At 34.8% G+C, this 16,777-nt stretch overlaps 1 protein-coding gene across 1 annotated transcript in view; it reads left to right on the forward strand.

Moving 5' to 3' along the window:
- The window catches only part of SCN1A (sodium voltage-gated channel alpha subunit 1), a 96,224-nt gene that overhangs the window by 10,492 nt on the left and 68,955 nt on the right, over positions 1-16,777 (forward strand). Inside the window, exons 2-9 of the mRNA XM_022569939.3 lie at positions 4,407-4,525; positions 6,637-6,726; positions 8,249-8,377; positions 10,089-10,180; positions 11,223-11,492; positions 14,936-14,999; positions 15,565-15,706; positions 16,313-16,519. Coding sequence (XP_022425647.1) covers positions 4,407-4,525; positions 6,637-6,726; positions 8,249-8,377; positions 10,089-10,180; positions 11,223-11,492; positions 14,936-14,999; positions 15,565-15,706; positions 16,313-16,519 — 1,113 coding nt within the window. The remainder of the gene's footprint in view (positions 1-4,406; positions 4,526-6,636; positions 6,727-8,248; positions 8,378-10,088; positions 10,181-11,222; positions 11,493-14,935; positions 15,000-15,564; positions 15,707-16,312; positions 16,520-16,777) is intronic.

A 16,777-nucleotide genomic window follows, 5' to 3' on the forward strand; every position in this document is an offset into this window, starting at 1 on the left:
TGAAATGTACTTGAAATGTGGTGAGTTCAGTCTCTGAAGACGTACAGTTGGTATGACAAGAGGATGTAAACTATCTCAATAATTTTTAATACTGACTTGATCCCCAAATGATAATTTATTGGATATATTGGGTTAAAGAAAACATTATTCAAATTAATTTCATCTGCTTCTTTTTCTTTTTCTAAACATGGCTACTAGAATATTTAAAATCACATATGTGGCTTAGATTTGTAGTTCATGTAATATTTCTATTGGGCAGCTCCAGTCTAAGTACACCTTCACTTACCCTTCTAGATTTTCTTCCGATAGTATAGATAGTTGAACATTTACTAGTTTTCAAGCTTCTTGGGGTCATAACTTACTATTTACCCCAAACTACTTGGGGGTCTTTGTTTTCCCTATAAACTTTAGCACAGAGCTTTGCAAATATTGTGCTAAACAATTAACACAAATCTTCTGCATTGAAGTCAATTGAATTAACGATTGAGCTGAGAATTAGATCCAGGCTGCTTTCCAGGTGTCCACCACGCTCATACATATTAACAGCTTATCATATAGGGACTTTATAAATGCTACTTGAGTTTGGTAGCTATACATGAAGAGATAAGTGACAAGCCTGATCAGTATCTAGTATGTGAAGAGAGTTACATTCCTACAAATGTGTCTTTAAAGTGATATTTTTATATATAGAATCTCATCTCTAATTCAGTCAAAATGCTGTTTTGAAATTGGTTCTGAGGCACAGTGTTATTCTCAGGTTAAAATGATTTCATGAATTTCCTACAGCCTTGGGCTGTAAAAAAAATAAAAAGCCTGTTTCAAGCTGGATACTACTATACCAGCCGTTTCTCCTCCACCATCAATTTTGAAGTTTTTCTTTTCTACTGAAGTGACGTAATGCAATAAAAACTGTCCTGAGTAGTTATGTTAATGAAATTTGTATTAAACTAATTAGATTTAAAGGATGCTAAAATACTTTCCTCTAATAAGCCATTCAGTACATTCTTTGAAAAAGTCAACACTGAACTTGTACACTTAGAATGGACAAGATGGTAAATTTTATGTTATGTGTATTCTACCACAATAAAAAAAATGGGGTGGGGGTAATAGTAACATCTTGGCTAGTCTTTTAATTCTTTCCTTTTTGATCCCTTTCTTATCTGTGAAATGAGGAAGGCAAATATCTGTATGTTTGAAAATTCTAGAGTTACTTGACCAGTTGTAAGTAAACAGTGTTCCCTTCTGACTCCCTTCTCCCTTCAATACTATCAATACCATTATTTGGGGAAACATGTATTTGAGAGTCTTTAGGGGCAAGTATCCTTTCATTAATCCTCAACACTTAGAAACTAAATGTTTGGCTTCTTCTCTGTGCAAGTAAATATAAGGAGGATGGATACAGGTAGTTGAGGAAATAGATAGAAGATCAGTTACAAATAGCAAATTTGAAGTTCTAAATGGAACTTATTGACATAAAAATGGTAACAGAGTCAAGATTCTAATATTGGACTGCTCTATAATTCAGCTGTTTAAAATGAATCCATAAACACTTTAAAGCAACATTTGTGTAGTTTGTATGTAAATATATGTTTCAACCTGGGAACAGCAAAGTCCTCACAGAAGAAACCCTCTGAAATAGTCCCTTAGTGCCGTTGTTATCATCAGCTTCCCAGGAGCTCTATCAAGGATGTCTTATCTATCTGTACGGCTTGTGAAAAATGAAAGGAGAACAAATATTGCTGTACAGGAAAATCTCATTGATTCCATTATACATTCTAATTGTAAGCACTTACACACTGTACACATACTTCTTATAAATATGAAGTTAAAATACATTCTTTGAATTTTTTAAATAAAGAGAATATACCCTAAAAGCAGTAAAAGTTTCCATCTAAGGCTTGAACAATTGGGAATTTTGTCCTTTTGCCTTTCACTTTTGTGTCAAAATATTAATTCCTCTATGTGAAAGGACTTTTAGATTGAGAAGTATTTATCAGCATCAGGGTGCCGTGGCTTTCGTTAGCTTTACCCTGCTGAGTTCTGACCCTTTGCCCTGCCTTTTTGGGTTCCTCTTGGTTCAGCTTCTGAGTATTGCTTCTTTTTCTTCTTGGTCCTTAGGGCAGAATTTCTTTCTCTCTCCAACCCTTTCTTTTGGCCTCTGCAGCTTTGCCTTTGGTTTCATCACCCTCTTCCTCCATCTCTTCTACTTCTTTTTTTGTTAGGTCTGCTCATGGTTTGGGCTGGAGGGTGGCCACAGAGCCAAAGACACAGGTCACCTCTTCTGCACGTGGCTTCATCTCCTCACGATGAGCTGGATTATTATTCTTATCCACTGAGTGACAATCAGTACCATCTTCATCCCCCTCTTCCTCTAGCCCATGATTTAGGTCCCGTATGGACTGTAACTTCTTTTCCAAAATTAGGCTTGTAATATTATTTGAAATGAGGGAATTCTTATTTAAAAAAGATATATTCTAGATTATGTTTTTACTGGCTCTCCCACTCCCAGATCACAATATTTCCATCAGGTTTTACTCCATCAGGTTTTTGGGGAAAGGAAGCATAGGCAGTTGGTTTCAAGGTGGACCATATTTGGTCCTGATTTAGCTCACTCAGAGCCTTTCTGTGTCCTTGCATGTGTGTACTCCCTAGGGCAAAGGCATTTGCATTGCAGAAGTCTGTGCACATTTTATGATGATCTCACAATGCCATTTAGGGACAGGGGCACTGAATGAATTAGAGAAAAAGAGCACTAAGTAGGCACGGGTGATTGCTCCTCCAATAAGCACAGGTGAAACTCTCCCCTCCTATAAATGGACGTTGTGACACAGTTTTCTTTGTACTCTGGACCCACAGTCCATGAAAGATGAAAGTGGAAATATGGAGTCAAAGTTAGATGTAGAGCAATGCATCTCAAACTCTCTGTTGTGAAGGTGTGGTTGCTATTCTATAAAATACAATAAAATTAATTTCCAGAAAGTTAAAATGAAAAACAGACCTGCAAAATACACCCTGTCTTTTAATTATTACATTCAACAGATGTAAAATTAGTCTGTCAAATTGTCTTACAAGTTTCTAAATACTTACTCTCAAATCTTGTCACAGATCAGGAACAACTTGGAGACCAGTACTGGTTGGGGGACCATTTTCACAGCCCTGATTTAGGGCACTCTGACATATACCAGCGAGGAAGTGCTATTTTCAAACAGCAACTCAGTAAATGTTTTGGAGTAATTACTCTATTTCAATTTAGAAAACCCTGAAGGTAGAGGAGAAAAGGAATGAGAAATCTATAAATGACCTGAAGACTAAATGTAGAGAATAAACCCTTGTCAAAGATTTTTAGTAGAAAGTAAACATAAGGTTAATGCTTGCTATGTCATAATGTGATCTACACAGATATGTGTCCTCAGTCAGAAAAACAGTATTTTTGGAGAATGGGGTTTAAATTTAAAAGATTTGGAATTCCCTTCTCAAGATATGTTCTTCATAGAGAAATAGGTTCCACTCCCCCCAATCTGAATGTACACAAAGGTCTTAGGAAACAGTGAGTCAGAATCCTTGATACACGATTGTATGTTGCTGCTTTGTTTTTTGTTGTTTGTTTGTTTGTTTTTGTCCACACACTGCTAATTGTGCTCAGATATGTCTAATTTTTAGAATGCCAGTTCCATTCACATCCATGGATCCTAGATTCTGCAGGGGCTTTGAGCTTTTCCTCTAAGAAAGCACTACATGAAATAGGCAGCCAGTTGGGACTAGAATTCAGTGTGTCAGCTAACTCAGAAATCCCAATACAGAGTTTAGCACTCCTGGTCAACAGATACTCTCCAGGGAGCTTGGCCTCCAGAAATCAGTTATTGGATTACAGCCATTTAACCCAAGACTGGGTTTGATGGTGGCTGTTTTTATTTCCTATTATAAATAGAGTGATAATGTTTATTTTATAAGCAGAAATGGTAAAAGAATATTTATTTCAAAAATATTATTTGTTTTACTGAATGATTTCGCATTCCAGAGCATTAATTTTCAAGATATTTGAAATGGAAAAGCTGAAATCGCTGTAAAAGGAATGTAGTGTCCTAAGATCTGTAGAATGAAATGATACGTGCACCCATTTGAGACTTTTTCCTTTAACTCAGATATTTAAAATATTAAGAAAATAAATAAATTATCTTGGCTAACTGTCTTATATACGATAAAATTGCAGGTAAGTATCAAGTCAAAGGTGAGTTATACCATTGGATGTTGTCTCTAGTTAAGAAGAGATCCAGTAACAGTTTGTCTTCATGGTGCACGTCGGAAGTTGCAACATTGGAATAATTCATTTTGACAAATGATAGAAGGTGGGTAATAGAGTTTAAATGGTTTATACTTTTATACTTCTATGTGTTCCTATCTTACAGACTTTTATAGTATTGAATAAAGGGAAGGCCATCTTCCGGTTCAGTGCCACTTCTGCCCTGTACATTTTAACTCCCTTCAATCCTCTTAGGAAAATAGCTATTAAGATTTTGGTACACTCATATCCTTTTCATGCGATCAATATTAGCTATTAGTACATAATCTATAAATGCTTTGTAGCTAAATATAAAACTAACTTGGGAAATGTCCATATTCTATGGTTTTATCACCCTCATTTTGTATTTTCTTTGGTCATATAAGCCTTATTCTTAAAATTTATTACATAGATGTCACTGAAACTTACATAGTCTTTAATATTATATATGTACTATATATATATCTTTCAAATATATATTATACATCAAAGTCTTTAACATTATATATATCTTTCTAAAAACATATGTATCAAGTCCTACAAATCTAGTGTAAAGTAGCCATATTTATTTTTAAGATATGGTACAAAGTTTCTGATTTTCTAGAATTTGCAGTGGATAATGATATAATAGCAAAAAATTTCCATCCAGAGCCAATATAGAGCTATCTATAATACAAAACATTTTAGTGTGCCTTAGAATTAACCTTTAAGCATATTTTCCATGGGAGAAGATCAGGGGGCTTTGGCCAATATTTAACTAGTTTTTGAACTTTCCTAATGAAATCTGTGAGGAAGTACTGGAATACTGGCTTAATTTCAAATTTAAGTCATTGAATTATGACTCTGCTGTGCAAAACTGATTGCTTAGTAAAGGCTTTGGAAGTTAATGAAAGACGCTAAGATTGTATTTCCAAGTGGTCTTTAGGGATTTGGCTTTGAGATTCTCATTGGTGTTAAAAAAGGATTCTGCAACTAAATTCATCTGTTCATATCCATTGGCAAAAACCTTCACTCCTGATTATGTCTCATTTGATGGCTTTGGCAATAATAAATATAGAAATACTATTATAATTATCATAAACTTACACTACCTGATTTTTTGAAAAAAAGACTTTAAAACCTAAAAATCCGTTCTATTTCGAAACTGATAGCAAGAGATTTCTTATGGTATAAATACGATATTATTAAAAATCAAAGATTTGAAACGCAAAATTTATATGTTCGGGGTTTTTACATTTATGGAGGTTTCATCATCCTAGTTTGTGTTCCTAGTGCCATCATGTGGTCATTTGATGAAAACTTTCTTTTTCACACACAGAAAATTTTTGCTTTGGCAGTAAACTGTAGTGGAAAGAATATTGGATGTGAAAGTAATAAACCTGTGTTTTAGTCTGTGGCCAAGTTATCTAATTTCTTTAGAGCTTACGCATTATTTCTCTGATTTCTAAAATATAGGGATTAAACAGTTGTTTTTTAAGGTCCCTTTCAGCTCCATAATTCTGTTATGTCATAGTTAGTCATTGGTTTCAGCTAACACTTAGATCATGTCTACTAATATACAGACCTGTTCCAAGTACTTCACACATATTAACCCATTTAATCTGTACCTCAAACTATGAGTTCCATACCTGATTAGCTCCACTGCATAAAATTCAGTAGAGATACAAGAAGCTTCCATGGCACAGAGAGGCTGAGTGACTTGCCCAAGTCACTTTTATGTTGCTAAGATCACCTTTATGTTGAATTTTAATTACATTCACATCATGTTAAGTCATGGCCTTGAAGAATATTCACTTTCAATCTTATCCAGTGCTGCTACACGTTTACAAACTCAGCTGAAATAGAGCAACCCGACCCTTAACACCATGCTGTACTTTAACTACATAAATTTTAATGTATTCAACTATATTGTATCACATGTATTTAAGAAGTTACAATTCTGCAAGGATGTGCCTTTCTCAACAATTTACTATTTTAATCAACTAAGTTAGTTCAAGTCAGTGCTCTCTGCTCAAAAGCTGTACCACTCCAAAGTGCCCACAGGTTTCCCCCTAAAGCCTTCTGGGAGGTAAATAGATTGATTTAATAATAGTAGCAAAAGCCGCACTTTATACTTTTTATAAAGCTTTCTCATACATTATCTCACTTAATCTATACAATTACTCTGTGAGGGTGATATTATTATCCAAATTTTATGGATGATAAAAATGAAATTTAAAGAGATTAGATGACTTGCGCATAGGGTATTTGTCCCTGAGTCCTGGCCAAACTGCAGGTTGAGCTTTTCAATGTTAGTTTTATGTAATATGATACATGGATTTGGGTTTTCTTTTGTGTGTTCCTTAACAATGACCTACATTATTCAGCATGCTAATTATGTGCACTATTTTGACGAACTGTGTGTTTATGACAATGAGTAACCCTCCCGACTGGACAAAGAATGTAGAGTAAGTTCAACTTACGTTTTAAGCGACCTACATGAGTATGTATATGTGTGTGTGTATAGATAAATAGACATACAGACATATATATCTATATCTATATCTATATATATGTATTTAGTATTTAATCTCTCTCCTTCACGTGTACTTGGTGGTTACCAGAAGCCCATCATTCTTGGACACTCGCCCTTTTCCTGTAGGATCTACAGTGACCAAAGCAAATGTTATGAAAGTACTCACAGAAAGGAACCAATATGGTAGACCTTGGTTCCAGTTCATTTCCAGATGAATTCAGTGAGTCTTACACTTGCCCTAAAAGGATAATATTGAGCCTCACAAAGTTTTCACTTCCATCAGACACATCCACTCCATGACAGGCCTATATCAGTTTCAAATGTGGTCACCAAAAAATTTGCTGGGAAAAAAAAGCCCACAAAATTTGGGATTTTCAAACTTGAAAATTTAATTGAGGGCTAAGCTAACCGAAGTGAAAGTTAGGGTAGGATTTTCAGAAACCAGATGCATTACTAACTGTATTGATGGGCTCTGTTCTGGGATACTTTTGAGGACAGAGAGGCCAGATGTGTGATAAGTGCTGCTGAGTCTGCTTGCGTGGCCGACGTGGTAGCCAGTATTGCTCTGTGCCTGCTGCCCCTTAAAACAACCACCACGGGGGTGTTTCCAAGGGTTTTTTCCCTTCCTGGAAACTTCCAGGTTGGACCCAATCAAAAAAGGGATAAAAATTCTGAAGAAAATAAAAAATTTATAAACAAAGGATTTCTAAAGTATTAAAGCTACCATGTGAGGCCTACAGGTCTCAAGTTGCCCTAGTTGCCATGATTTCATTCTCCAACTTCTGAGTCGAAGATTAAAACTTTGGAAACATCTAAGTTTCTACTCGGAAATATCTAAATTTCTGCTCATTTAAACTGAGTAGAAGATTTAAATTTTGGAAACATCTAAGTTTCCAGTCTAAGACTCAGTATTTTATTCTAAACTAAATTTTCACCTCTTATGACCTTAATTAAACTTACCCACTTTTGATGTTAACAAAATTCTTTTTTTCCAAGTAAATTAACCTAGCTTATCTTAAAGAAAAAAAAACTTGAAACTAATTTGTCAATGTTCCCTCATTCATAAAACGTGGCTGAAATTGAGTTTTTTTACTTTCTAAAGGAAAATCATTTTATGCTTCTGCAATATTGTTGATCAGCTACTCCATCATGTGAATGTACTGGGTAATTCTCAGAGGCTCTCTTCATGTATGTCAATACTAAGACATTTCAGATACACTTTATACAGTGTGTGGTTCTCACCCTACTCTTAGGACAATTTAAAGCCAACTCTTCATGTGTTAGGGAGTTGAATTTAAATTTACGGCTATGTTTTATTTCCCTGAAAATAATATTAACTTGCTTAGATTCGTTTTATAATATTCATCTATTCCCCTAATGGAGTGACAAGTAATTGAAATTGCTGTGAAAGATAATGATTAGTTTATCCATTCTTTTTGGATACTTGTCTCCAGGTACACTTTCACAGGAATATATACTTTTGAATCACTTATAAAAATTATTGCAAGGGGCTTCTGTTTAGAAGATTTTACCTTCCTTCGGGACCCATGGAACTGGCTCGACTTCACTGTCATTACATTTGCGTAAGTGCCTTTCTTGGAAGCTTCAAAAGAGACTATTTTTGGCTTCTATAAGTGCTCATGCTTTTAAAGAATAAGCTTGCTTTAACTGTAGAATATTTCAGTGTGATTTATATATTTAAGCTCTGGATTTTAATTTAGCGCAACAGAGGTCAAAGTGGCATTACACTTTGGCATAAAGGCTTTGCAGTAATTGAAATTACAATTTTCACATGTAACAAACATCTGTCAGCAAATTTCATACATGCTGCTTTTTCAACAGGTGCACACACACACACACCCTAATATGAAAGCATAAATGTATTCATAATACATCTGTGAAAACGGCTTTTTAAAATTACAGCCAAAAACAATTCTGCTGACCCTACAGATTTCAGTTGACCTTACCCACATCACACACTCTCCCCAGCTTCTTTGGTAGAATAATAGAAAATAAACATCAAAACATTCTGACAAATCAGACTAATAGAAAAAATAAGGTAGTTATTTTTATATTATGTATTTAATACTAAATTGTTATTTCATCAGTCAATTGATAATTAAGACATATAAACAAACACACTCTCTCTGCCTCTTCCTATATCTTACCTGATCCTTTTCCTTTCTTCCTCTCTTCTTTCCCTTTATAATTTTCTTCATCTTTTTCTTTATATTAACCTTCTTATCCTTATTTCCCATCCAGATACACTCAGTATTATGCACAATTTCTGCAGTCCTGCTTATTTTTTTTTTTGTCTAGTAATATACTTCCCCGAGGAAGAAGACGCTCAGAAAAGTAACAGAAAGCCACTCAGCAGTAGGTAAAATTAGAGTGTGGAGGAAGGTGGACCAATACAGTTCACTCTCATCCTTCAGGAGCTGGCATTCTTGGCCTCTTACAGGTGTAAGGAGGTGGATGGATGGGCAGAGGAGAAATGGTGCTGATATTCTCAGGGCTACAGATGCTGCCTATCTCATCTAAATTCCATATCTAGTCAGGATGATTCTTCACCATTCCCTCTGGCCACAGCTCAGAAGAAGGCATATTGGGGCTACTGTTTCTTGAGAATAAAATAGCAGTAATGGCAGGAGTAACCATTGGGCCCCCATAAAGTATTGTTCTTAATTTGCCTAGCTTTCACTTAAGAGTTACACTAGGAAATCCTGATCACATACAGATAGGCAATAAGTCAATCTGTCTAAATTTCTCTTGGATGATTTCATGATTTTCATGTATTTTTTTAAAACTAATTCCATGAAACTATAGCCAAGAATTATTTTCTTTTTACTTAATTCTCCTAAATTATACATGATATCGATTGTATTGCTTTTTGAAATGGCAACAGGATTGTGTACGTTATGAAGTTTACATCTAGTTAACAGCATTAAATTATCTGAGTAAAGAAAACCATAGTGATAGACCCTACTTTCTAAATTGTTACTTACAATATTATCATTCAAAATCACCAAGAAGGTCTTTATAAAAGACCCAAGCAAATAATATAAATCCTGCTTAAATCTTGAATAACTCTGATTTAATTCTACAGGTATGTAACAGAATTTGTAAGCCTAGGCAATTTTTCAGCTCTTTGGACTTTCAGAGTCTTGAGAGCTTTGAAAACTATTTCTGTAATTCCAGGTAAGAAGTGATCAGTGTAAAGCATAAGGATCCTTGCACCTACAGCTCTTTCTTTGTATTCTGTTATTGTGTTTGTGTGTGAACTCCCTATTACAGATATGTGACAGAGTTTGTGGACCTGGGCAATGTCTCCGCATTGAGAACATTCAGAGTTCTCCGAGCACTGAAAACAATTTCAGTCATTCCAGGTGAGGGTTAAACACTGAGGCTCACCCGTCATGTTTTTTTCAGCAGCCATCTCTTTTCTTGACATTCAGCATTACAGAAAATCAGGGGTCATAATCATTAAAATCATCAAAATCATAATTATAAAAATTGGGTGTTACTCAGAAAATGGCTTGTTATTTGAACATAAAATTTTATGTTTTCACATTTTTCATCAGCCTTGGAGCTTAACAGTTTCTTGCATGAGACACTGTAATATACAGTCTATGTGATTTGCACTTAGAGATGTCCTGGGTTTTTTTCTCCACATCAGTCATAACAAGGATTTGTTCCATATCAAATGTACCAATCTGTAATTTCTTGTTCATTTTAGGCATTGATGACAATGTATATACAATGTAAATCTTAATATTGCTTAAAAAGAGAAGGGAATAAGATAATAAAGAGTAGCATGGGTCTGCATGGAGGATTATTATTATTATTATCATTTTTGTTTTGGCCATGCCATGCAGCTTGCGGGATCTTAGTTCTCCAACCAAGGATTGAACTCGGGCCACAGCAGTGAAAGCGCCAAGTCCTAACCACTGGACAGCCAGGGAACTCCCCAAGGAGTTATTATCCTAAAGTGCAATTATACTCCAAACCACTTCCAGTTTTATAGCAAAACCTTTCCTACTTATGAATAGGAATTTAAAAATATTTTTCTTCACGTAATTTGTTATAGAACTGACAACTGGCCCCAATGAAAGAAAGTATGGGGCAAGTTTCATCAGCAAAACGGAGAAATACAAGACCTTAATATAGGCTTTGTGAAGACCATGAACTTCCAGCTATTTTCTCCCAACCGAATGGGATATGGATCTTCATTTCATGGTTTAGATTTTTTTACATTTCCAGAGTTTATTTCCATAAGCACTTCAGCCTTCCATGAAGTGTTGCTCTCCCACTAGCACTGCAATCATTTTCACACTTATTCATGGAGTGTATGTTTTCAAGAAAATTGTGTGAAGCTTTTGGTATTTCAGACATTCTAAGTCTTCATAGTAATAACCTTCTTTCTTTCAGGCCTGAAGACCATCGTAGGGGCCCTGATCCAGTCTGTGAAGAAGCTCTCAGATGTCATGATCCTGACTGTGTTCTGTCTGAGCGTGTTTGCACTGATTGGGCTGCAGCTCTTTATGGGCAACCTGCGGAATAAATGTGTACAATGGCCTCCCACCAATGCTTCCCTGGAGGAACATAGTGTAGAGAAGAATATAACTGTGAATTACAATGGCACACTTGTAAATGAAACTCTCATTGAGTTTGACTGGAAATCATATGTTCAAGATTCAAGTAAGAATTACTGTTATGTAGGTTTATTTTTTCACTGTTGATCGTCTTTCCATCTAGGCATGGAAAATTTTTTAAATGATTGCATAACAGGTTGTGATCTCTTAATCACCTTCTAATGGTTTGCACATACATTTAATTATTTAATTGATAACTATAATAACTATTTTATTGATAACCCTATGGGAGGCTGAAAAATTCAGCTTGAAAGAAATTTTCTTAGGATATTGGGTTGCTGTACATTCTTCTCATCACAGTGTACAATGCTGTATATTGTCTCATTTGAGACAATCAAATGACATAAAGTATTTGAAAACCCTTTGTAAACTCCAAAGTATTATGTAAATGTAACCCATTAAACACTAATTGCAGAATGTGTTTTATGTACCAGAAAGTGCACAGGATGCTGGGAGAATAATGGTGATGGCACATGATTCCAGGGTGCTTATAGTTTGCCAGGTTATTTTTATTGTTGTGTTATGGAAAGCAAGTGAGACCTAAAGGTTAACATTATTCTTACACTTGTAGAATAAGAATTAAAAGTAGTATTACATCAAAGAGAAGGAAATGAGAGTCAACGTTTAAGAGAGAGAAATTAAAAATGTCATAAAACTGTGAAGTTATGAGAATCAGTTTATCTTTATTTCAAGAGTTTAGACAAAATAGTCAAACGTTTAAATAGTCTACTCTAGAAGGATGAAAAAATAACTGGCCTGATATCCTCTTTTTAAAGTGACAATAAAATTAACAATCTTTTTCTATCATATAATTTTAGTATCTGCCAGTAGCAATATTTCAAAAGCAGAGAGAAAGAACCTGACTCATGAAAGGGAATGTCCTTTTAAAGGAAAATATGAAATATATAAGACTTAGACTCTAGATGTGCTTAAATATAGCTGTATCTATTATTTTAAGGTGCTGAGTAATTCTTAGGAAAAAAATCAAAGAAGAAAGAAAGTCTTAGTGACTGGTTATTGGAAGAAGTAGGATTAGTCATAAAGTTTACTTACTGGTGGTTTGGTTTGATAATTCTTAAAGTAATGATAGCATAATAAAAAAAAACTAATCAGTGTCTTTTTATAGTTATAGATCTGGAAAATACCTTGGTTGATACAGATGTACACTTCCATGATGTTAGTGACATGCCAACAAATAATTTGCAAATAATTGTAAATCGCTGGATTAAGAAAAATGCCTTAAGAAAAATACATGTCAGAGGAATACATGAAATGTCCCTTTTTTACTTCACATGATCCTTATAAGGCCACTGCTGTCACCAACTCCCTGAAATCTTTTTTTGTTGTTGTTGTTTTAATCTAAGATCAAGGAACTGATTATGAGGATGTCACTTAGGATTTATTCACTCTAGGGAAAATTTATTGGACTCCATTTTTGTTACATTCAAAATAAAAGAAGTCAAGAATATCTGAGGCTATTTTCAGCCCTAAAAATCTGTTTCTTGTCATTTTCTCTAATAATATTCCATTTGTTGAACAAAGATTATTTTAAACTAAATGCAAATATAAATAAAATGGTTTATTTTTGAAAGTAATAGAAAATTAAATTTATTAAAATTAAAGATAAACATTATGACTGAAAGTTATATTTTCTTCAAGTTAAACTTCTAGATCAGTGAGTTTAATGGATAAAACTTCACTTATAAATATCTGGTATCAAAACTTTGTCCAAGGCTTCCCTGGTGGTGCAGTGGTTAAGAATCCGCCTGCCAATGCAGGGGACACGGGTTCAAGCCCTGGTCTGGGAAGATCCCACATGCCACGGAGCAACTAAGCCCATGTGCCACAACTACTGAGCCTGCGCTCTAGAGCCCCCGAGCCACAACTACTGAAGCCCACACACCTAGAGCCCGTGTTCCGCAACAAGAGAAGCCACCGCAATGAGAAGCCTGTGCACCTCAACAAAGTGTAGCCCCCGCTAGCCGCAACTAGAGAAAGCCTGTGCGCAGCAACCAAGACCCAACACAGCCAAAATTAAATAAACTAAAAAAAAAATGTATCCAGAAACTGTCATATTCCTTTCACATTGTTTAATTTCATTTAAAAGTTAAGAAATTGTATCTTAATTTCTTATGTTCAGAGAAGTAAAGACATTGAAAATTAAAATAGTTCCATTATGTATTTTTGTATCTCTTACAGAACTATACGTAGAGTAAATTTCTCAGAAAATTTAGCATCTAGAAAATATTTTTCCTACAAAATCCAAAATTGTCCTTTTTACAAAATGACTCTTTAATTCCATGTGTTTCTCTTTTTGTCATCCCTTTACTTATTAATTCAATAAACTTTATTGAAAGGCTACTAGGTCCCAAACACTAGTAATATGGAAATAATTAATGATTAGACATTTTTTTCAAGAAGGAACAGTATTTGTAAGCAAATAATCACAATATAAGACATTGAATGTATAATAATGGTTATACATGTTACTGGTAGCACAGTGAGAGGATTTCTTAATTTTGCCAGTCTTTAAGTGGGAAGAAAGTAGAAGCTATCAAGGAATAATTCACAGAGGAAGTGACACTTCAACAGGACGTTGAAAGAATCTAACGAATTTGCCAGAGACAGAAAACTTTGAGATAATGAAATATTCACCTATAATAATTATTTTAGCTTTAGTACAATATTTAAAATTATTTTTTATTTCACTTGTTTTAGCAGTTGACATGATTTATGCATCTTTTACTAAGCTGCCTATGATATAGTCTATAAGTTGGTAGAATGTAAATTATAATTAATTATTAGTCATTTATAAAGTGTTAAAAAATACAGAAGACAGTTCAGAAAAGTTAAAATCCCTTTATTTTGAAATATGTAGCTGTTTTGAGAAAGCAAAGAAATCCCTGTCATTCTTATTTACTTTTACAGAACGAAGTTTTTTTTTTTTTTTTTTTTGTGGTACGCGGGCCTCTCACTGTTGTGGCCTCTCCCGTTGCGGAGCACAGGCTCCGGACGCGCAGGCTCAGCGGCCATGGCTCACGGGCCTAGCCCCTCCGCGGCATGTGGGATCTTCCCGGACCGGGGAACGAACTTGTGTCCCCTGCATCGGCAGGTGGACTCTCAACCACTGCGCCACTAGGGAAGCCCCCAGAATGAAGTTTTTATTTTTCATGAGGAGGGTAAAAAAACACTGATACCTTTTAAAATACTATGTTAGTACCTGTGATTATCACTAATTTTACATCCATAAAGAAAAAATGCTTTGTACTATTAACTAAGTATCCAATCTCCTTAATATAATATCTAATATTTAGAGGGAATAACACTTGTGCCTTTGAATAAATTATATAATGTATTTAAAACTATAATAATGTATTTAAAATTATAATAATGTACTTAAAATGATGAACTTTAAAAGAGCATCCTGATCTTATTCTCATTTTGCAATGACATGCAAATATTCATCATGTGACTTTTTTTCCTAAACAGGATATCATTATTTTCTGGAGGGTTTTTCAGATGCACTACTGTGTGGAAATAGCTCAGATGCTGGGTAAGACAATCATTTGTGTGTGCGTGTGTGTGTGCGTGTGTGTGTGTGTGTGTGTGTGTGTATATATATTTTCTCTTTTTTTTATACAAACTGACAGATAACAGCCAAGTAACTTTATTCATACTAATTTGCTATAATTAAGCTTATTTATAAGGTGAAGGATTATTTAAATATTAGACAAGCTTTCATGTTTCACAAAACAAGAAGTTATACTTTAGCTTTAATGCTGTTTCCCTTAGATGAGTATATGTGAGCTATGAGACGACTCTGGATTATCCATGGTAGGAAAATGAACTACACATATATTAACACACTAATTACCAACAGAAAATAGTTTTGTAAAATATAACTAGAAATGCTATGCAATATTTTAATGATGACGTCAAGTGGATAGTAAAATTATGTTAAGTCAAAAGTTGGGAAATGTATTAATTGCTTATTTATCATACTTTTATCCCTTGAAGTAGCAAATCTTCCTGGCTAGACAATATCATAAGTATAACACGCTACCAGAATAAAAAGACAGCAGAATTTCTTATAATACTTTCTTTTGCCACGTTTACAGCCAATGTCCAGAAGGATACATGTGTGTGAAAGCTGGTAGAAATCCCAATTATGGCTACACAAGCTTCGATACCTTCAGTTGGGCTTTTTTGTCCCTGTTTCGACTGATGACTCAGGACTTCTGGGAAAATCTTTACCAACTGGTGAGAACCTGAAGAGACACATATTGTGTTTAATTGGAAGTATATAAGAAAACCAGCTTAGTTATGAAATCCAAATCAGTTACCCTATTGATTATAACACATATTAAGCATAGCAATGCCAGGAGCAGCAATTCTCTCTCATTTCCCCTTGGCTCAAAACCTATTTCCCACCCTTCCCAGACACAGATCCTCCTAAACAGAAGGCATATATTCCCCTCAACTCTATTTACCCGCTCAGGTATCATCCTCCAGGTGATGAAAATGAATAAGCAGATGTAGAAGGATAACTTTGGTCTCTTCCTTAACTTTATTCAAAGCCTCAGCTCTTTGATGGAGATCTCCATGGTACTTTATTTGACTCTTCTTTATTCCTGATAAATCCAAGAATTCCCTCCTACACATCAGAATGTTGAATGCATGAGTTAGGGGAGAAGGAAGAGGATGATGTTAAAGAAACAGACAGTCAACGAGGTAGGAGGGGCTGTGAACGTCATAATTATTATTTATATCAGAGTCCTATAAGACACACAGTAAGTTGGAGACAGGTAAAGCCACCCGTTAGTGAAATAATATTGAAAAAAATAATTCTGGTGTTCTTATTTTCAGACATTACGTGCTGCTGGAAAAACATACATGATATTTTTTGTGCTGGTCATTTTCTTGGGCTCATTCTATCTAATAAATTTGATCCTGGCTGTGGTAGCCATGGCCTATGAGGAACAGAATCAGGCCACCTTAGAAGAGGCAGAACAGAAAGAGGCTGAATTTCAGCAGATGCTTGAACAGCTTAAAAAGCAACAGGAAGCAGCTCAGGTAAATTCACCAAATCAACTCAGGTAAATTCACCAAATCAAATATGTCCTGTCTCATGGTACAAACCTTCTTTATTGTTTTGGTTGTTACAAAAATACTGGAGAGAAAGTGAGAGACAGATAATTGTACTTAAGAGAAGCTGGTAGTATAGGGGATTAGTAAGGATTTCTACATTGTTTTCGTCATCTATAAGTTATTTAGTTTAATTACTCTAAGATGTTTACGATGTGGACCACAATAGAACTCTCTCATGCTATT

Source organism: Delphinapterus leucas, chromosome 8, assembly GCF_059928025.1.
Source record: "Delphinapterus leucas isolate spDelLeu-1000000601 "Yukka" chromosome 8, BTC_Dleu_Yukka2, whole genome shotgun sequence".
Taxonomy (NCBI): domain Eukaryota; kingdom Metazoa; phylum Chordata; class Mammalia; order Artiodactyla; family Monodontidae; genus Delphinapterus; species Delphinapterus leucas.